The sequence below is a fragment of the Thermothielavioides terrestris genome, chromosome 2 (assembly GCF_000226115.1).
Source record: "Thermothielavioides terrestris NRRL 8126 chromosome 2, complete sequence".
NCBI lineage: Eukaryota > Fungi > Ascomycota > Sordariomycetes > Sordariales > Chaetomiaceae > Thermothielavioides > Thermothielavioides terrestris.
Genome location: NC_016458.1, coordinates 263,584 through 283,653, shown reverse-complemented (window position 1 = coordinate 283,653; position 20,070 = coordinate 263,584). Strand labels below are relative to the sequence as shown.

General features: G+C 58.1%; 5 protein-coding genes and 1 non-coding gene across 6 annotated transcripts; 4 read left to right on the top strand and 2 right to left on the bottom strand.

Annotated features, from left to right (window-relative positions):
• Positions 1-60: 60 nt before the first annotated feature.
• THITE_2169800 (uncharacterized protein) lies at positions 61-2,643 on the bottom strand. Its single transcript, XM_003651171.1, has 6 exons — positions 2,352-2,643; positions 2,140-2,278; positions 1,387-2,030; positions 450-1,310; positions 269-370; positions 61-195 (listed from the first exon to the last, which is right to left on the bottom strand). Exons 1-4 carry the CDS (start codon positions 2,430-2,432, stop codon positions 1,179-1,181), a joined length of 996 nt encoding a protein of 331 aa, XP_003651219.1. The 5' UTR covers positions 2,433-2,643; the 3' UTR covers positions 61-195; positions 269-370; positions 450-1,178.
• A 186-nt stretch (positions 2,644-2,829) lies between these two features.
• THITE_2111246 (uncharacterized protein) lies at positions 2,830-3,868 on the top strand. Its single transcript, XM_003651170.1, has 4 exons — positions 2,830-2,947; positions 3,050-3,277; positions 3,413-3,545; positions 3,617-3,868. Exons 1-4 carry the CDS (start codon positions 2,928-2,930, stop codon positions 3,758-3,760), a joined length of 525 nt encoding a protein of 174 aa, XP_003651218.1. The 5' UTR covers positions 2,830-2,927; the 3' UTR covers positions 3,761-3,868.
• Positions 3,869-8,172: 4,304 nt separating this feature from the next.
• THITE_2111241 (uncharacterized protein) lies at positions 8,173-9,726 on the top strand. Its single transcript, XM_003651169.1, has 4 exons — positions 8,173-8,241; positions 8,610-9,176; positions 9,235-9,548; positions 9,613-9,726. Exons 2-4 carry the CDS (start codon positions 8,626-8,628, stop codon positions 9,681-9,683), a joined length of 936 nt encoding a protein of 311 aa, XP_003651217.1. The 5' UTR covers positions 8,173-8,241; positions 8,610-8,625; the 3' UTR covers positions 9,684-9,726.
• Positions 9,727-11,832: 2,106 nt separating this feature from the next.
• On the top strand, positions 11,833-13,461 carry THITE_2049272 (uncharacterized protein; the record flags this gene model as incomplete). Its single annotated transcript, XM_003651168.1, has 2 exons — positions 11,833-12,506; positions 12,738-13,461. 2 exons carry the CDS (start codon positions 11,833-11,835, stop codon positions 13,459-13,461), a joined length of 1,398 nt encoding a protein of 465 aa, XP_003651216.1.
• Positions 13,462-14,008: 547 nt separating this feature from the next.
• On the bottom strand, positions 14,009-14,096 carry THITE_t41. Its single transcript has one exon. It is a non-coding gene; the product is annotated as a tRNA-Tyr (tRNA).
• Positions 14,097-15,757: 1,661 nt separating this feature from the next.
• On the top strand, positions 15,758-17,530 carry THITE_2111236 (glycoside hydrolase family 16 protein). The gene is made up of 2 exons (XM_003651167.1): positions 15,758-16,368; positions 16,450-17,530. The coding sequence occupies exons 1-2, from the start codon at positions 15,854-15,856 to the stop codon at positions 17,384-17,386; spliced, it is 1,452 nt and encodes a 483-aa protein (XP_003651215.1). The 5' UTR covers positions 15,758-15,853; the 3' UTR covers positions 17,387-17,530.
• Positions 17,531-20,070: the final 2,540 nt, after the last annotated feature.

Below are 20,070 nucleotides of genomic sequence, written 5' to 3'. Positions count from 1 at the left end.
CCGTCACTGAAAAATTTCCCCAGAAGAGCTTCCAGGTTGTTGCCCAGTGCATTCGACAACCTCCAGCTATCCACCACGCCACCAGCTCCAGTGCCGCATCCGAACCTGGAAACGCGGACCCAAACAGCTACTTTGGCCTTACCTACGCATCAACTTTCTAAAATCCAGGCGAATCGAGCATAATGTTCGGAGGCTGTAAGCCCCTCCAACGACCCCTTGCCTCTTTCCAAGTGCCAAAGTCCTAGTTCTTAACAACCGCCAAATCCAGTCCAACCACCGCCGCTCTCGAAGGAGGAGCTCCGCGCGGCCGAGGCCGAGGCGACCTTCACCATCCAGCGGGCCCTGGCGACCGCCGCGGCGCTCTACCTCTGTATGTCTAGGTTTCTCCGTTTCCAACGCCCCCGAGTTTCCTCTCACGAAAGCTAACACACACCGCCCCGAAATCACAGCCCCCTTACTCATCGACGCCATCTCCAAGATGTTCTAAGCCGCGCGCATTACCGATCCATTCAACCGGCCTCTGCACAAGCCCGCCGGATACACAGCACAGAGCTCGTTTTCTTTCCTCCCCGGTCCTATCTTATGCTTTGAATGGCGAGCACGTTAAGCCAGGGGTACAGAGCCACGACGACCACCCTGCCGGGTAGTGGCGGCGGGGAATCGGGAGAGCATGGACGGTAGACGCGAGTGATATGCGTCTTCGCCGACGGAATCCATAAAGCTGGTTTACCTGATGGGAACTCGGCGGTGTGGGACGGGGGAACCGGCGGGCCGGCACGCAGGATACCCCTCTCCGTCTCCGCCCAACTCAGTGTACGATACGTTGTCTTGGGGGCATTTGTGTACATTATGGGACGACAGGGACGGCAGACTGGATGGGCATCTCTCAATCTACCCTGGGATCGCATTCATTAGACGGGCGGATGTTCGCGGAAGCAAAAAAGGGCGGGTATATCTTCAGGGCCTGGTGCAGTGAGGCCACTAATGAATACCCTATGTGGCAGTACATGATTTTTCATCCGTCTCCCATCTGATATGAAACGCGGAATGTCCAACGGGCTGTCCGGAACTCGGGCCGGCCGACGCAATGACTTGCTCGGCTCACAATGCCCGGTAAACCTCTTGTCAAAATAACATGGCTCGCCAACTCGCTCGGGGTATCACCTGCCTGCCAGGGGCTATTGGGCTGGCGCTGCCGGTTTCGGCGCCGGCGCCGGATTGTGCTGCTTTTCCCACGCTTCGAAGTCCGCCTTAGCCTCCTCAACCTGCTTCTTAAGATGCTGGAGCTGTTTCTCGTAGTCTTCGAGGATCTGTGCCCAGTCACGTTAGCCTCGAGCGGTGGCCCGCACACGCGCGCGCCTAACAAAAAACAACAAAAACACACACCTTCTTCGCCTTCGCCTCGATCTCCTCGTCCAGGCCGTTGCCCTCGGCGAAACCGGGCCTGTTAATCTCGTCCTTCAGGCTTTCCGCATAGCCGCGCAGGATGATCAACCGGCTCCAGAGCTCCTCCATGCGCGCGCTCAGCGCCGGGTCCTGCATGCTCTTGTCGATCTTCTGCAGCTTCTGCCTCAGCTCGTCCTCGTCGCCGCTCATGGCGTAGCCCCGGTTCCGCAGCACCTGCACGCGCGACGCGAGCACGAGACAGCGCTTGCTCAGCTCGGCGTGCCGCCTCCGCGCGTTGAAGGCGCGCACGGTGTGTTCGAGATCGTGCCGCGACAGGATGGCGTCGAGGCTTGCGTTGATGGCGTGCAGCTTGTTGTTGAACTCGACCATGACCCGCCGCTGCAGGGTCAGGCGCGCGATGATGGAGGGGAAGCCGGCGCAGAGCACGGGGATGAAGTTGGGCGCCGGCTTCTGCCGCAACGCCTCCTCCCACTCCTTGGGGTCCTCGTTGGGCCCCGGCCCGTACAGCGGGACGGTGTGCTCGTCGACCTTGTTGTAGAGGTACGTCTTGAAGGCACAGTTCGGGTTTGTGGGGTCCCACTTCTCCATGATGAGCTTGATCTGCTCGGGGATCGGTCGCTGATCTGGTTCGCGCCGGACAAAGAGGAAGTTAGCAAGTCGCATCGTCGGGCTTTGCAACGTGTGTCGGCGGTAGAGCGCACGCTGGCGGAAGTCGAAGGGAAAACAACATACAGCTACTGAGACTCCCGGGCTGCCATAATGAACCGGTCAACTGGGGTGTCGGCTGCTGCTGACCTGACGCCGGCGCGGGCTGCTGCTGCTGCTGTTGTTGTTGCTGCTGCTGCTGCTGCTGTTGCTGCTGTTGCTGTGTCTTGCCGAATGCGTCAGCATCCATCCCTATCCGTGCCCCTCCACTCCCAGCGGGAGGCGACAGAAGAACTCACATTCGTCGACTGGCCAAATATGCTGGTTCCGCCACCGCCAAAGAGAGACTGGCCCGCGGGCCGACTTGTTGTCGAGAACATGAGGGCGTTTGGCTTGTTGAACGTGGGTGTCGCTGGAGCGTGGAAGGGGTTGATGGGCAGGTCGATAAAAACCGGCCAGCGACAGAAGGCCGCAACGGGCGTGGGAAGATTGACAGGAGCGTCGGAAGCTGCAGAAGAACTTGGAAAGCAAGGGAAATAAGTGATAGTCACCGGACAATGCGCTTGCGCCTGAAGTTATTGTTGGCGATTGTTTTGGTATTGTACCGAACTGAAAAGCTTCTAACGTTATTGTTGACATTGATTTGCTTCCCTCTGAGCTGTCGCCCACTTTTTGGCACGAAAATGTCACTGCCAGCGTCCAATCCGCGTCGGGGTGGTCCAAGCGTTGACTGCAGCCGGCGAATCAAGGTTCGTTGAGTGGGACCACATGTCAGAAAGCCGAGCCTCACAGGTCGCAGGGTCAGCCGGAGGTCCAAACCACGCACAGCTACACACCTCAGGACCCGACCCGACGGGCCAGCCCACACAGTCAAGATGGCAGCGCGGAAGCCGGTGTAAGTGCTTCTCACGACGGCATATTACCCTGGGGCGACCAATTGGGCCGGCTGGTGCCGCTGAACTGCGGGGGCGTTGCTGACGGAATTGCGGCGCGACAGCTTCAACCAGCATGTCCTCTACGACACCACCCCGCTGCCAGACTCGATCCCCAAGGTCAAGGAGATCGGCGCCAGCTCCGCCCCGCTGCTGTCGGCTTCCTTCTTCATCGGCGCGCGATGCAAGGATTACAATGACGACTACATGCAGTGCAAGACCGAGAACCCCGGCAGGGGCGAGTTCGAGTGCCTGAAGGAGGGTCGCCGGGTTACCAGATGTGCCCGGAGCGTGTACGTTGCGTCCTCTACTACTCCCGCTTATTAGGACTTGGTGTTTGGCCAGTATCGTCGGGGATGTGGCTGGAGGAGCGCACTGGCGGCAGTCGAGCTGGTGGCCGGTCGCATGCTGACGCTTTGAAACTCCAGCCTCGAGGACATCAACAAGTCTTGCCTCGAGCAGTTCCGCGCCCACTGGCAATGCCTCGACAACAACAACCAGCAGCTGTGGCAATGCCGCCCTGCCGAGTGGAAGCTCAACAAGTGTGTCTACGAGAACCTGGTGCGTCAGCCGAGCCTGCCTCCTCTAGGTGTTACAATTGCTGACTGGTGTCGCCGTTAACACATCTGCAGAAACTCGAGAAAGTCATCCCCGATCAACCAAAGCAATCGACACCCGTGCACCTAAGGCAGAAGCAGATCTTTGCGCACAAATGGATCCAGCGGTGGGAGAAGCCGTTCATCCCGGGGCAGTCTGAGGCTTCAGAGTCGTCCTGAGAGTGTCTTGGCTGTGTTTACTTCAAAGATCTTAAACCCCTTCGTCTTGTCGCGAGCCAGAGAGGTCCGCGCGTGAGGGCTGTTGAGCTTGGACTTGTACATACCCACATACTAAACGAGTTAGACAGGCTCAACCGGCTAAACCATTTCATTTCTTTGTTTTCTTGGACGTTGGTTTTCTGGCTTGACTCGTACCTATACGAGGACCGTGGCAGATGGCATCATTCTTGCCAGACTGTCACTTGTCTCAGCTCCTTGGTAATCCAGCAGCCAACGGGACGGTTCTCATCTCGGATGGCGTGGATGACAGACCCGGCCTGTGTGTGACCCATATTTCATTCAGGCAAACGGAACACAACCCCCGTCGGTGGCTTATTCAGCTCGCAGAGAGTTACGGAACGGAAAGACACAACGACGCTCAACTGACTGAGAAAGCCACGACATGGCCGAGAGGAAGCCACGACGAGGTCTCACTCTGCCGTTCGCACCGGATCTATTTGCTAACCGACACCGCGATGCTGCAGACGCACCGCGGTTGGTGTTTTGGACGTTGCTTCGGTGACGCACGACGTAAGTCCCTAGAGAGAGAAGGGGCACAAACCAGGGAACCTCAGGTCAAATCGATGTGCTTTCCTTGATTCCCTTCGCGACTGTCCAGGCTGTGCGCTGCCACATGGCCTTTGCTTGGTAACATCAGGTAGCCAAGCATCGGAAACGGCAGAGTAACACATTCTACTTGTTTTCCGCCATATCTTTGTTTTCACGTTGCCTCACCATGGCAAAAGACGCAAAGGTCCAACTCTCCGGCCGTCATTGGCGGTAGCTCACGAAGCCTCGCCAGCGAATAGCAAATCTGTTACCAACCGGTAGAACTAGCCTTGTTCCAAGGCGCGCCGCGTTTTCTGCAACGCTCCCCATAGTCATGTCTCTGGCAGAGGCGGATCTGAACCTCCCTGCTGTCCCGCAAAGCACGTGGGGACCCGAAACCGGCGCCAACGGGAAGGGAGGGGCGGCTCAGACCACTTAGACGCACCAGACAGGCCTGATAATGAATGATGATCCAAGGGTCGTTTGGGATGTGGTGTACGGAGTAGGGCAACGCCTTTGCGAGCAGCAGCATCCCGAGACTTGAGACCCGCCGCAGACAGCCAGCATGTTCGGTGTCTGACGCGCGTTCGTCCCGCCGTGACACACGGATTAGGGGGCCAGGAGCGCTTGGTGGTCGTCTGCCGGCCGGAGGGCGGCTCGCCAACCCGAGGATGGGCGAAGTCTGTCAGCTGCCGTTTGGTCTTGCAGCTTGGAGGCGGCAGCGGCTGGCAAACGGTTGCCCTCGTCACAAAAGGGCATACATACCCAACTTGCCTGCCTTTAGTTACTCCGTACGCGAATGCCGCCAAACAGGGTGCCGTTACTGTTGCCGACGACGTGGCCGACGGAGGAGCCCATGACCACGCCACTGCATGTCCGTAACGTTCAGTTTGGTTGGCCGTTGTAGGGTCTTACTTCTGGAAGGGAAGAAGGAAGACTTATCTGGCACGCCATGTGCGGACAGCCCAAAGAAAGTGTCCCGTGGTCTGGTCTCTGAGTCCCTCGGTGGCTAGGAAACGGCGGTGCTTGTCGATCTCAAGCAGTCCAAACGCCCCACTCACAGATGGGTGAGATTTGTTGCACAAATGCGAAGAGTGAATGAGTTTGTGAGGTTACGCAGAGAAGCAGCGCGCAGCTTACAGCACGATGGGGGTGACCCAGGCCAGATTCCACGAACTCCTGACGCCAGCTACTGTAGATGCTCCGAATGAAGGCTCTGTCCGCGAAGGAGCTGCCGAGATTCCAAGCAGCCTCTCTTCTCTAGGCTCATCTCATGCCGAACATGCACAGGCGCCGATCCCAGGGGGGTCACAAGATCCGGGCCACAGCAGCAGGGACGGCTTGCTCCGGCGTTGCAACGGGTACTTACGACGCCGTTTGCTCCTCATTCTCCCGGAAGGCCTTTGCATAGGGTCGGGCCTGTTGCCGACGGCTAACCCACGACTATCGCAATTCCAGCCGATAGAGCGGGATGACCTCAGCGGCTGCGACATCCGTTCCTGTGGCGCGGAATTCGGCAATGGACGTGATCTTAAAGTTTGCGGGGATCCTGGGCATGGCAGAGCATGGACAGTGAAGATCGGGAAAGGATCTTCTGATCAGCGCGAAATCGATCGTCTCCATCTTGGCATTACGGAGTAGGACAATGCCAAACACCGGCAACGCGCAGAGAAACGCATCCAAATTGCCCAGGACTTACGGCTGCTGGTAATACCAGGTCCCGAACCTCCAGGCAAAGCGGTCGAGTCGTTGGTGACGCCGACTGAGTTCACAGCAGCCGAGGAGATGCAAGGCTAGCCCACAGCTGACAATTTCGGAATTGACAATTTCGGAAATGTGAGTTGGGAGACAGCATTCCATTCCCATTGGGCTGTTCACCGTTAGACGAAGCCGGGTATCTCTATGGAATACTGTGGGTTAGTAGTGTAAAGTAGAGAAGTTGGCCAGGCAGTTCCCACTTTCAAATGCAGGTGTATCCGGAAGGAACCGTGAGAGATGGCGGAAATGGTGCCAGACTGCCCACAGGGCTGAGGTCTCAGATTGACATGCGCGGTCAGAGCACATGGTTCACTCGCGAGAATGAACTCGGGAGACTGTGGGTTCGGTTCCTCAAAGTTCAATGCAAAGCGGAGGAGCCTGCATGCCAAGCTCTCAGACCTTGAAGTCGAGAAACAAATTGGCAGTCCCAATCCGATGCTAGCGCCGTTTCAGAAAGACGCCCCGCTTCCATTTGTGCAGCGGCTCCCTGATTCCAACAGAGCCGGGGGCTGTACAAAAAGCCGGGGTGCGGATATCGGCCATTCATACAGAATCTGCAAGGTACCTGAAACATTACCAATGAGGATGACTACTGTATCTTTAAAAATCTGAGATACTCTCCGTTGAGTCCAATGATGATCTAGTAAATTGGGTTAATGCCAATGCTGCCATTTCCGCCTAGGGGAACTAATAGCAAGTTGATGATGAATTTTCGGGACCTGAGCAGTTCGGAAGCTGACGAGGGCACTGCGTGGAAACCCGACAGGGATTCTGCAACCCCCCGCCTTTGTTCCTGCAAGGCACGGTTCTGCGATTGGTCGGTAAGACGCCAGGGGCGACAACACAGGGGAAGTGCTGGGACGGAAATTAACGCCGCATTGTTCATTGGAACATGTTCATAGGCGTCCACGTTGCATGAAAGCGAGAGTGGCCTTGGGGAACGGCCCAGCTCGCAAACATGGGATGAACTGCATTCTGCGCTCTGTAGCCAATGGGCTTGGTGCGGTGGCACCATCGGGCCTGGTCGAGAGATGCCAGACCAAGGGCGGCCCAATGCCCAGATCGGCAACCACTGGGCATAAGCTCTCGCTGGCAGACTGTCCACGACGATTCACCTGCGCGTAACCCCCTCACGAGGTCTTGAATGGTGGCCGGCCATAGAGCTAGTGAGGAGAGGCCGTCGTATACATACCGCAAACGCTGGCAGTCATCAGTAATGTGGCTCCCTCGCACTGGGACTTGGGTCGGCCAGCAAGCGACTGGAACTCAGTGCGAACAACTGCTGTGATCTCTGAATCTGTTTGCCTGCCCATTCCTGGATAACGCTGTGTTCGCATCTCTCTCTGGCCCTTGCTAGTGTAATTTGATGCCCCGCAATTCCCTCGGGGCGAAAATTGAAAGGGGCTCAACGACCGGGCCCTGGGGATCTTGGGGTCAGCGAGGACCAGATTGGGCCCCACTTCCCGCCTGCCTGCCTACGGATGACAGTACACTAAGAAGGCCGTTCCTTCCTCCTTCGACCTCACCTTCTGCCTCCTTTCCGCCACGCGGTTGCCGAGTTTGGTCCTCAAACAACTCGCAAGCCTCGCTCGCTCGCCTTCTCTTCCGCCGCTCCTTTTTGAAGTCTAAACTTCAGTCCGTTCCTTTTGTTCAGCACATCCTCACTCGCCGGCTTCGCCACGTTCAAAAACCCAGAAGTCGGAATCCTTTCCCTGAGCGTTTTGGTTCGCATTGCCACTCCTTCCAAGCAACAAAACGCTCCTTTTCGGCATTCTCGACGGCAGCGCTGTCACTCCGCGTTTTGAACGACCCCGGGTTTGTGTGGTCGGTGCAGCATTCGTGGATCCCACCTAGCTGTGGCAGACGACGAGTAGTTCGCCGCCCTTTCGTTTCCCCGGCACTCCTTTCACAGGCACCTTCCACTCGACGGCCTCGTGCGGCAGGAGACTCGACGTCATCTGGATCCAAAAAAGCAGGCTGAACCTCCTGTCTTGCGCTACTCGGGCGTTTCCAGGTTGGGCACAAGATCCCACCACATCCTTGACGGATCCCAAGCTACAGCAGTGCTGCCTCTCCAGCTGGCTCTGAGTACACCAACTCGGCTTCTCGCCCAGACAGGAACCAAGCACATATAGGTACGGCTGCTGAGCCCCCTTTTTCTCTTGCTTATTGGCATTATTCTGGGTGCGTGGCACAGGATGTGGCTGTCCAAGGCCGTGGGATCTTTGTTGGTGTTTGCCAGACAACGCCTTTGTGCTCTCACAAAGGGTGGCGGTACTTGGGAGCGGACCTGCCAACCTATGACCATCATTACCTGCTTGTTCGAGGACAGTTCCCTCGCAGAGCGGGAGATGACAGCCGTTTGCCTTCTTTAATTAACCGCAGTGTCTGCTGCATCATGACTTGGCGCCTTGGATATCTCAATTCGCCGGCTCTCACGCCACTCTCGATTCCACTTATTACATGCTGCATGGAGGCTAACGTACCTTACTGTATCTGGCAGAAATCCACCGTTAAAAATGAAGTCCTCGGCACTCCTTGCGGCTTGCAGCGCTCTCTTGGCCGCTGCAAGCCCCATCCTCCAGGGTCGCCGACTCTACATCTCCACGGATGTCGTGACTGAATGGGTCACTGTCACTGTGACCGAGGGCGACGCCTCGACTGCCTTCAGTCGTCCCGTGCCCCACACCAAGGCCACGACGACCACCAGCATCCCTGAGCCTTCGACCACTTCGGTGGCTCCTCCTCCTCCTCCGCCGCCCCCTACCTCCACGTCCGCACCTGTTATCCAAGCGGCCCCTCAGCCCACCCAACAGCCCAGCCCCAGCCCGCAGGCTGCCGATCCCCAGGTTCAGGCCGCTCAGCCGTCCTCGGACACCCCCGCTCCCGCTCCTGCCCCAAGCACTACTACCCAGGCTTCCGCGGCTCAGCCCTCCGACTACACGAGCACTGCTCTTTATCATCACAACGTCCACCGTTTTAACCACTCTGCCAATGCGCTCGTCTGGAGCGACGAGCATGCCCAGTATGCTCAGACTCTCGCTGAGAGATGCGTGTTCGAGCACGACACGTGAGAGCCCCTATTTCCGTAGTAACGAGGGGAATGCTTGCTAACGGTCGACCATCAGGAGCATCGGCGGCGGCGGCTACGGCCAGAACATTGCCATGTGGGGATCCACGGGCGACCCTGAAGCGTTTGGCGCCACTGGGTCAATCGCACGTGCTGCCAGCAATGGCTGGTATAACGGCGAGTTGAACGACTTCCCGGCGAGCAGCTACGGCGCGAGCACGCCCGACATGACCAACTTCGAGAAATGGGGCCATTTCTCGCAGCTCGTCTGGAAGGACACCCAAAAGGTTGGCTGCGCCACCGTTTTCTGCCAGCCTGGCACGCTGTCCAGCATGGGCTCGTGGTTCTCCGTCTGCAACTACTACCCTCCTGGTATGTGCAATGGACCTCTCCTTGTGATCTCGTTCTGTTACTTTGGCTAACCACTATCATCCAGGCAATGTGGGCGGTGCCTACGGTGACAACGTGGCCCCTCCCGAGGGCCAGCCTATCGTTACTGCGGCTTAGGCTGGGCGTCGAACATTGGTAGCAGCCATCTCCACGGGCAAGTTTGCGGTGCATTTGCCAGCCGGATGGACAGCGGCGGCCGTTCTTATTTCGCTTCATGTAGCGTATCTACTTGTACACTGATCTCTTCCGCTCGACAAGATCGAGCGTCTTCATTTTCGCCGCATCTTGACGCGAGCAACGTTTCCCGGCCCCATCGTCCACCACGACAGCAAGAGGGCATCACGTCGTTCCTTGCTCGTCGGCTCCCTATCTCGATTGCCGGCTTTTTCTCGACGACGACAAACGACGTCACGATGTCAAGAGGTCTACGAGCCCCCATGGTATTGATATAACGAAGGACTTTGGAATGGTTGCCTCGCTTTCTCTTCGTTGGTTGGGACATGACCTGTGAGGTCTTCCCAACGGCCCACTTGTTTTGTTAGGCACATTGTGTTTGTAACGAGTCAAGCTCGACTCGTCTTCGATTCTTCCTCCACACTCTAGCAAAGCGAGTCTTTCTGAGGTCGGACCAAGATTCATCAAGACATTTTTTCTGGCGATTTGGCCGCCGCTGCTCTTTCTGCTTTTCCTAGATTTTTTGCCTCCAAGAAGCCGGCGCAAGCCAGAGGCTAGGCGTTTGTTCGTATCGTCGTTCACTCTCCAATGGCGTTTGTGCTTGGAACGAATGCGTTTGACTCCATCTCGAGGCGTTTACAGTCATTGTGATGTCTCGGCGGGGCGCTGCAAAGTCCACGGCGACACATCGTAACAAACTATGGGCCAATAATGAAGCTACCAAGTTCAAAGCTTTGGGAGCAAGAGACAAGGGTTTACCTTAGTTCCATGGCTCGCAAACTGCCTGGCAGCGTCACATCGCCTTCGCCATTGCGTGACCAGTAAGTATGCCGAGACATCGGAAGCGGAAACAGAAGACGACGCCGGGAAGCAGCGGGGAGCACCGGAACGACGAGACCGTGCACACCGCATGGTCATGGATGACACCATGAATAGCGCATGCACGTGGAAGAACATGCCGAACTGCTAGGTAAGAGCAATGTAATTGCAGCAACCCAACACCGGGGCGTGCCCAGCAAACAGCATCCATTCCTGGAGATACTGTGCAGCGAGCCGCATCACAAAACGGCTCCAAGATTTGAACATGCATCACTCATCAACCCCCTCCCCCCTCTCCCCCCCACCCAGCAGTGCACCGACATCACCACCACCACCGACAACATGGCGTTTGTTGTTGCTATGGATTACTATTACACAGTGCCGTAGTCAGCCTTACCTGCAGAGCTCGAGAGAGCTCAGATTCTCCCTGAAAGCAACCGCCGGGATTGGACCATGTGCGGACCTGTTTGTGGACTTAGAAAAGCAACGCATAGGACTGTCGTCAATGGCCCACAGTCTACTAGTAGGCTATCCAGCGCCAAGAAGGGGCACGAAAGAATATGGCTGAGAACAAACCGTCAAGACGGGACGGCCCTGGAATCATGTTCGTTTTACTGCTAGACCTTTGTTGGGTTAGGTGGGAGGCCAACCAGTTTGTTGACAATACCAAGCGAGGAGGGGACCTTGGCAACGGACTTCGAGATGCTGCTGCTTAACGGTTTTGAGGCTACGTTTCTCCCTGGCCGGCGGAGCGACTGGTCTCCTCGCAGTCCATTACATACAACCTTGCTTCAGATACTGGATTACGGTTCACTGACTCCCCTCACCTCCCCGCTGATCCAAGGTCTGTGCCCACCGTGGTAGACCGACCTGACGCTGACATGACAAACCAACATGAGCCGCCATATGCCGACGCTAAAGTTGCGGAGGACCTCCTTGGCCTGCATTCATTGGGACGTTATCACGGACATCGCAATGGCCTGACTGGATCATAACAAACAAGGAACCTCCCTATCTCGACATCCGCGCGGGCACTTGTTGGTCATGGCAGTCTTCAGTATGACGATGGTTCTCAATAGGGCGCGGTGTGGTCGAGTTACGTGTAGGGGAGGTGAGGGTATAAAACAGGCCATCTCCGTTGAGTGAGAGGTCCTGGGGGCTTCCATCAAGACTTCCTCTCACACCCAACTGACATCCTAACCAACCTCCCACTCGGAACAACTTGATCGATCTTCTCTACCAACATTCTTTGCTGATGCAGCTTGTTTACAACATGGCGAGCTCCAAGCCGGAACAGCCCGACAGCCCGCCCAAGCACCTGCACGTCGGGGCCATCAACCCGTTCGCGCTGGTGGAGGCGATCCTGGGCCGCAAGGTGGACTGGGACGAGGCGGCGACGCCGCTGTTGCTGTCGAGCATCCTGCAGACCGACTATGAGGAGCTGTTCGACATGCGCTTCAACTCGGTCCTGTACGCGGGCAGCCGGCTCAACGAGCGCGGCGACGCGGCCGAGCTGATCCCGACCAAGGACATGCACACGCTGACCGAGCACGACCTGGTCACGCCCGACTTCTCCCGGGTCGAGAAGCTGGGCGACCTGACCGACGTGGGGCTCAAGGACCTGCAAGACATCAAGGTCAAGCACGCCATCATGTCCAACGGCAACCTGCGGCTGACGCTGGAGCCGCGGACGCTGGGCAAGACGCTGCGCAGCTCCCAGGTGACGACCACGCTGCGCGAGCTGTGCACGCCGTACCGCATGCACAAGAAGGAGGAGTGGACGCCGCCCAACGGCAGCTGGGTCGACATCAGCGCCTGCTACCGCCAGGACGCCACCATGTTCACCAACCCCGTGCAGGGCGCCGTCGCCAACAGCTGGCTCATCGCGGCCCTGATGAGCGTGGCCTGGTCCGACCCGGCCACCATCGAGCACTGCTCTCGCCGCTCGTCGTCGTCGACGCCATCGCCGTCGACCTCTTCGGCCTATCCTCCTTCGTCGTTCTCTTCCTACGCCAGCTCGCCGTCCCCATCCATGAACCTGTGCACGGACTGCCGCGCCGGTTTCCAGAACGCTTCCTACCTGGGCTCTCCCTCCTCGGCGTGGCATGGAGCAGGCGGCTGGTACTCGGGCCAGAGCCAGAGCCAGAGCCAGAGCCACATCCAAGGCCACGACCACAGGCACAAGGCCGGCGAGTGCTCGCTCAGTGTCAAGCTGTACAGCAAGGGCGGCGACATGGACGCGCCGACGTCGACGGTGACGGTCAACTGCGAGCTGCCGACCAACAACTCCAGCTCGCTGCTCATGTACTGCCGGCCCAGCTCCATGGACGTCATGAGGCCGGCCTGGCTGCGCGTCTGGGGCGGCGACATCTGGCCGGCGCTGTACGAGAAGGCGTTTGCCAAATGGCTGACCTCCTCCTCCTCGTCGTCGTCGGAGCAGCAGCATCAGCACCCGGACCTGACGCAGACGTCGTACGGCGACCCGGTCAAGGCGATGGCGCAGCTGACGGACAAGGAGCCGCAGTACTTCTTCACGGCGCGGCGGCGGGCGCAGGACCTGCTCGGACTCGTGCGCACGCACTCGTTCAACCTGCGGACCATCTACCCGACGGTGGCCTGGACGCGGCCGACGGACGCCACCTTCCGCGGCTGCACGCTCGTCGGCAACATGGCCTACTCGGTGCTCGGCTGGGCGGCGCCGCAGGAGCGCAAGCAGTACGTCATCCTGCGCCACCCCTGGGGCGTCACCGAGCCCGAGGGCGTCACCAGCTACCCGGGCCTGGTCGCCGCCGTCGACGCCAAGTTCTGGCCCCCCATCGAGCTGGTCGACCGCAACGGCGTGTTTGCCATCGAGAAGGCCGTCTTCAAGGAGTACTTTGCCGGCATGGGCGTGGCCAAGTGAGGGTCGGATTCGCGTGCCGGCAACCGGAGACCAAGGCCATGGTGCGGTGTGGTGTGGTGTGTTGTGGTGTTGGGGTTGGGGTTGGGATTACTGTTTTGTGTGAGGGTCAGGTAAGGATTGAATTGGATCTGAGGATGTGGTACGGGGTGCTCGATAAATTCAGGCCTGCCTGTGGTCCACCGTGCCTTCCGTCACAACGGTCGGACTGACTCGTCGCTGGAGGTCGCTGTGTGCGCACTCTCAATTTTCGAGTCTGGGAACAAATGGGACTCGATGAGTGTACGGAGTACCTGCCAGAAAACAACCTAAAGTGTGGAGGTGCCTGAAGCCTTAAGGAGCGGCATCAACAGTGATATGTGGAAATGCCATGTTCGTCAACTGGCGGGCCGTGCATTAATTGCTGGCAACAGCTAGACACCTCGAGAAGGTGCCGCCACCGCTCTTGACAATGGCAATCCAATGTCACCCTACCTCTTGCTCGACGTGGCTGCGAGAGAGAGCGGGAGAAGGCAGGATACCTAAGGTAACGAAAAAGCACAAAAAGTTGTCCCCTCGACCGGAATCGAGCCGGTGACCTTTCGGTATCGGTAAACGCATTTACAGCCGAACGTGATAGCCAACTACACCACAAGGGGATTTGTTTGATGAATGCATATCCGCATAATGCGATAATCATTTGCGGGCCATCCGTCGCCGAGGGCGAGAGCAAGAATTGGGCGAACCTGCACAGTGACACAGCTTCGAGGTTCACCACCAGCAGTCGTCGTTCTGAATACCTACCTACGCAGCACGAACCGTGCGCTACGTTACCTGTGTTATCCTGCCCACGCTGCTCAACAAGCCCCGGACACATCGTCGAGCCGGTGAGTGGCACGAACGGACCCAGCGGCCAGGGGGCCACACGTGGCTGCGAGAGCTTGGAACCATTTAGTTACATCCGAACGTAAGGATACGGATACTGTTGCTGGGTAAGGTTAACGGCATCAAGTTCGTTAATGAGCCAGCCAGTGAACCCCCACGGACGAGATACAGCCAGCTGTGCCTTTTGCGCCCTCAATCTCGGCTGGTGTTCGAAAGTCGGTATTCTGGAATCTCCCGCTTCGGCCATGGTTGACTTGTGCTCATTGTACTCTGTACGGATTAGCTAGAGTGGGCCGCCTGTCATCGTTGTGTGCCGTGTCGATCGGGGATCTCCAGGGACCACCGCACCGGGAGCTTACAGCCTTACACTATATGAGTGTCAAAGGATTCCTGGATTTAAAATCCAGCACGTAACGAAGGCAAACACTCCCGAAATTTCCAAAAGTCCTACCTCCTTGGAAGGCATTCAGGAACCCGCGCGGCCTGTCTCAACCTCCCTGGCTCCCTCCTCTGTCGGCAGGGTCAAATATTGTTTTTGCGGCTGAAGATGCATGGCCAAAACCAGAAAGCGCTATCGATGCGCTCGAGGAAATGGTGGAGATTTCATACCGTGATAGTGTATACTAGATTACCGCTTGGGTACGAACCTCCTGGTAATCCGTACACTAACGTTTATGGTGTGGGCTTGGAGACCTAAAGCGAGACGGTCTAGCCAAACCGGGCATCAATTCAGCCCAAAGCTTTGCGGCCCACTGCAGGTACGCGCTCGAGCCATTTCCGCCCTTTCTGGAATCTCTCGCTGCTTTTTGTGGTGGCGGGGCAAGACAGGCTGGGACACCTCCGGCTGGGCTGCAACATCACGATGGCCCATGGAGAGCTGAAAAATACGGACTGGGCCCACAAGCTTGCAGAAAGCACTAATACGGAATACAGCTATCGTTATCGTTTGCTGAGAATCGTCCAGATCCGGGAACGACGGGACTCAGGTGCCTACGGCAGCCGAGACCCGGCGCATTTGCACCCTTCGCTCCACTGCAGCCAACGACAGACCCTGCGCTAATGCGGTCCATCCAGCCGTCGCCGCATCGCCAAGCCCGTGTGCGTTTGTTTCCTGCAGGCTCGCCGGGCTCGCCTGGCGTTGCTTCGCAGGGCGGCGGCGACAAATGGTTCTGGAGCTGGGCCTGGCGTGCTCAGGCTGGGCGGGATGTTGGGCCGGGGTGGCGGCCATTACAGTTTGGTTTTCGTCTTCATCCCACTCACCACCAAGACCCGGGTTGCCAATGTGTTGAGCTTGCTTTGCTCTGGTCGGGTCGTGTCTCTCGTTTTCACCAGCGTTGAGGATTGCTCTTGGCTTTGTTGCTTGCTTGTTTGCCTGCTCCTCGCCGTCAACCACCCCGTCTCTCGTTTCCTGCACCTTTCATAAACCATAACCATACTTGATCGGTGACTGCTGTCTGGTTGCGCATCTGGCGCCGTAGCGCGGTTGAAGCAGCCGCCCGAGCATATCCTGCTCCTGACTACGGCCGCTCCGATGGATCACACCGAGCACTTCTACGGCCGCTCGGCCGCCGGCATGCCGTCGGTCGCCTCCACCGCCGCCCCGACCCCGCAGCGGCCCGGCACGCCGAGCGAGTCGGTCGGCCGTAACCCCTTCGGCGACGGCGTCGAGTCGCAGGCGTCGCACCGCTCGTCCGGGAACCCGGCCAACCCGTTCGCCAGCCCCGACGCTTCGCGGCCCGCTAGCAGCCTCGACTCGGCCTCGGCGCTGGGCCGCTACGACGGAGGGCAGCGCTACTTCCACTCGCGCCGCGTGCGCAAGGGCGAGATCGAAAAGCCGTGGACCAAGCAGGCCGACCCCAAGGAGAAGTGGGTCACCATCCTGCCCTTGCTGGGCATCTTCATCGGCCTCGCCATCTCGGGCGTGCTGGTCTGGGACGGCATCCGCAGCGTCGTCAAGCACAAGTACTGCCTCGTGCTGGAGGAGGACTGGTCCAATGGCTTCAACGAAAAGATCTGGCAGAAGGAGGTGCAGGTAGGCGGGTTTGGGTAAGGCCTTTCTTTCCTAGCTTTCCCCGTTCGTTGTCACGACTATGCAGAGAGAGAGACAGACTGACGCCGTCATGCCAGCAACGGCGAGTTCGAGCAGACCACCGGCGGTGACCAGAACGTCTACATCGAGAACGGCAACCTCATCATCAAGGCGACGCCGCAGGACGACGCCCTGATGCAGCAGGACTACACGATCAACCTGCTCAAGGACGGCACGTGCACGTCAAAGCTGCCGGCCGACTGCATCGCTGTGACCAACATCACGACGGGCAACTCGTCCATCGTGCCGCCGGTGCTGTCGGGCCGCATCAACACTCGGCCCGGGGCGACGATCAAGTACGGGCGGGTCGAGGTGACGGCCAAGCTGCCGGCCGGCGACTGGCTGTGGCCGGCCATCTGGATGATGCCGCGCGACTCGGTCTACGGGCCGTGGCCGCAGTCGGGCGAGATCGACCTGATGGAGAGCCGAGGCAACAACTACACGTACCCGCAGGGCGGCAACAACATCATGTCGTCGGCGCTGCACTGGGGGCCCAACCCGGCCAACGACGGCTGGTGGCGCACCAACGTCAAGCGGCAGGCGCTGCACACGACCTACTCGGCCGGCTTCAACACGTTCGGGCTCGAGTGGTCGCAGAAGTACCTCTTCACCTACGTCAACTCGCGCCTGCTGCAGGTGCTCTACGTCAACTTCGACACGCCCATGTGGTCGCGCGGCAACTTCCCGACGCAGGACGCCAACGGCACGCGCATCGTCGACATCTGGAGCAGCACCGGCCGCGACCAGACCCCCTTCGACCAGCCCTTCTACCTGATCCTCAACCTCGCCGTCGGCGGCACCAACGGCTGGTTCGAGGACAACGTCAACGGCAAGCCCTGGCTCGACGCCTCGCCCAACGCCAAGAAGGACTTCTGGCAGGCCAAGGACAAGTGGTTCCCCACCTGGACCCAGCCCCAGATGGAGGTCAGCAAGGTCATGATGTGGCAGCAGTGCGACGGCGACGAGGATCTGTAGCGGCTGGACTGAGAGGATACATCTTATTTCGTATTTTGTTCTTGGGACTTGGACATGGTTTTTGTCTCTCTATCGGTCTGTCTGTCTGCGGTGGTGTTGGAGTTATAGATCTGGGGTTCCTTTGGGTAATGTCTACTATTTCCGCTAGTCTTGTGGTCTTTCTTGGGTTTTCATCAGACTGTCTCATGACGTGTGCGCTGGTCTCCTGAAGGGCCAGCAGACGCCAGGTGAATACATACAAGGAGAATCGGTAGTTCACTCCGGTTTGCCTGACAGACGTGCACTCAATGAAGGTCCCCAAAGCTTCTCGTGGCAGAAAGGGCCTCGTGCGACAGAACCAATCTGCTGGATCGGCTGGGCGTTCGGCTTTCGAAACACGCGGCGGCGCCGAGCTGGGTGTCAGTTACCCAACCCCCTTTTCCTGTGGCGCGCGCTTTTTGAGAGGCTCGAGCGGCGGGTTATCACCACAGAGCATGGCTGTCTGTAACCTGTAATTACAGCACTGCTACCACTGCAGAGGACTGTGTAAATTGGAGCCCATCTCTTTGCGTCCGTCGTTTTGGCAGACTCGGCCAGCAGGATTCCTGCCCTGGGGGCCAGATTATGAAGGAAGGGCATTTGCCCGGATACGGGTTTTCCAGCCGTTGTCGAAGAATCCCTCAAATTCTCCCGTCGTCGGATGCATCAGAGATCCGTAATCTCGATGTTGTTATCCGGCCCAGAACGACGGGATTGCGCCCATGCCCTGGTCGTCCAGGCGAACCGCAGCCGCTCGGCCCCCTGCGTGGATCATTGTCTCCACAACGCTCCAGGGGCCGCCGCAGCGGGCGCTGGCTGGGCGCATCGATAGTCCACGGGTATCGGAGATAGTTTTCAGCCCCCTCCTCAATATTTCAGGTTTCTTTCATCGCCGAATAGATAAATAACGCTTTTACCAGGGCTGGTGATATCAGGGAGCTGGGAAGGATCAATATTCGGAGGGAACTTCTTTGCTCATGCGGCCTGCGGCTTCTTTCGGCTCCTCCTCGAACTCGTTGATATCTCTGGACTTCGTTACCGCTAGAATGGCAAGGGCAAGCGCAAACGGAGCCAATTGGGCGGCGCGGAACTAGTGTATTGCGGTATATGTAAGACGGTGAGACAATCGCAGCCGACCGGGAGACGCCCGCCCTGTCGGCGGTCGCCGTTCCTCTCGGCGGTCGATTGTTCGACACGAGGTGGCGGTCGGGTCACCAGCGCCGTGTCTCACAATCGCTGCGCGTGCCAGCATGAATCACTATCACCGACCTCGGGCCGGCCCAGCATCGTCATAACTAGCGTAGTTATCGCGCTGGGATGACTGGCCGCTGGGCCTGCCAACGCAGCTTCGTATCAATGTGCGTGCGTGCAGGTCACTGCATCCACGAACGCTCGTCCTTCCCGCCCTCTTCTCTCCCCTGACTGGACGATCGGCCGTTCAGCGACCGATGCGGTGGGGTTGCGCTGCAGATGCGATCTGACAGGAAAAAAAACAAAGCAGGTGGTGGGTGGCTGGCCCCTCCTGGTTATTTTTGGTTTCTTCTGCGACGTGGTTTGACGGTGCCAATGCTCGTATTTCTTTCGGCGAAGCGTCAGAGTCAATGAGCTTTGTCTGGACGCGGATACTTGAGGGGCGGTCCCTGTCTCTGCCAGGTTGGCGGCGCGCTATTGTTCATCTTGCCGTAGTGTATGTACATTAGCGTAGAAGGTTGCAGGTGGCCCCGGGGGCGTGCACTCGCGATGGAGAGTCCAAAAATGGCGACCAGAGCGAGGCACCCGCCGCTTTAACTCGGAGACAATACAGAGTACGGCGCTCCAAGTCCTTCACTGTCCATTAACCTAAACCCGTTTGCAACTAACTGCTAGCCGAACAATCGCCACAGCAACCAGCTTACCCCGCTGCAACCCGATTTTAAGAATCGCCCCTCGCTCTATACAATCGCCCCTCGCTCTATACAATTAAAGATATTTTAGCTACCTTACACCTTGCAATACCTCTAGGAGCTATAGGCAGGGTGCACAACTGTGGCTGCCACAGGCAGGGTGCACAACTGTGGCTGCCGCAGGCAGGGTACGTAGCTGTGGCTGCCGTAGGCAGGGTACGTAGCTGTGGCTGCCGCAGGCAGGGTACGTAACTGTGGCTGCTGCAGGGTGCGTAACTGTAGGTGCCGCAGGGTGCGTAACTGTGGGTGCCGCAGGGTGCGTAACTGTGGGTGCCGCAGGGTACGTAACTGTGGGTGCCGCAGGGTGCGTAACTGTGGGTGCCGCAGAGTACGTAACTGTGGGTGCCGCAGGGTACGTAACTGTGGGTGCCGCAGGGTGCGCACAAGCCATAGAGGTAGGTAAGCGAGAGCGATAGGCAGGGTAGGCAATGTTTTATTGCATATAGCGAAGAGCGATTTTGAAAGTGGGCCAGGTTTGTTTGTTTGGTTGGAGTTAGTTGCAAACGAGTGTCACGTTTATGGACAGTGAAGGACTTGGAGCGCCGTAACAGAGGAACTGTGGTGCTTTATCGCTCAGCTGAAGTTGGCGGGCGCCAACATACCCCACCGACCGAGAAAAAACAAAACACCGAAAACACAGGATACCTGAGTTAGGAAACTAACGTTACACTACAACGTTACGATGGTTACCTTACATACACTGCAGTGCCTGGACCATTTCTC

Bases quoted from the DNA above. Each gene is read 5' to 3' on its own strand.
- THITE_2169800 (XM_003651171.1), bottom strand. From the start codon at position 2,432: ATGTTCTCGACAACAAGTCGGCCCGCGGGCCAGTCTCTCTTTGGCGGT. The intron at 2,279-2,351 runs GTGAGTTCTTCT...GCATTCGGCAAG, and splicing joins TATTTGGCCAGTCGACGAAT to ACACAGCAACAGCAGCAACA. The intron at 1,311-1,386 runs GTGTGTGTTTTT...GACTGGGCACAG, and splicing joins TCGAGGCGAAGGCGAAGAAG to ATCCTCGAAGACTACGAGAA.
- THITE_2111246 (XM_003651170.1), top strand. From the start codon at position 2,928: ATGGCAGCGCGGAAGCCGGT. The intron at 3,278-3,412 runs GTACGTTGCGTC...TTGAAACTCCAG, and splicing joins ACCAGATGTGCCCGGAGCGT to CCTCGAGGACATCAACAAGT. The intron at 3,546-3,616 runs GTGCGTCAGCCG...ACACATCTGCAG, and splicing joins AGTGTGTCTACGAGAACCTG to AAACTCGAGAAAGTCATCCC.
- THITE_2111241 (XM_003651169.1), top strand. From the start codon at position 8,626: ATGAAGTCCTCGGCACTCCTTGCGGCTTGCAGCGCTCTCTTGGCCGCT. The intron at 9,177-9,234 runs GTGAGAGCCCCT...GTCGACCATCAG, and splicing joins TGCGTGTTCGAGCACGACAC to GAGCATCGGCGGCGGCGGCT. The intron at 9,549-9,612 runs GTATGTGCAATG...ACTATCATCCAG, and splicing joins CTGCAACTACTACCCTCCTG to GCAATGTGGGCGGTGCCTAC.
- THITE_2111236 (XM_003651167.1), top strand. From the start codon at position 15,854: ATGGATCACACCGAGCACTTCTACGGCCGCTCGGCCGCCGGCATGCCG. The intron at 16,369-16,449 runs GTAAGGCCTTTC...CCGTCATGCCAG, and splicing joins GTGCAGGTAGGCGGGTTTGG to CAACGGCGAGTTCGAGCAGA.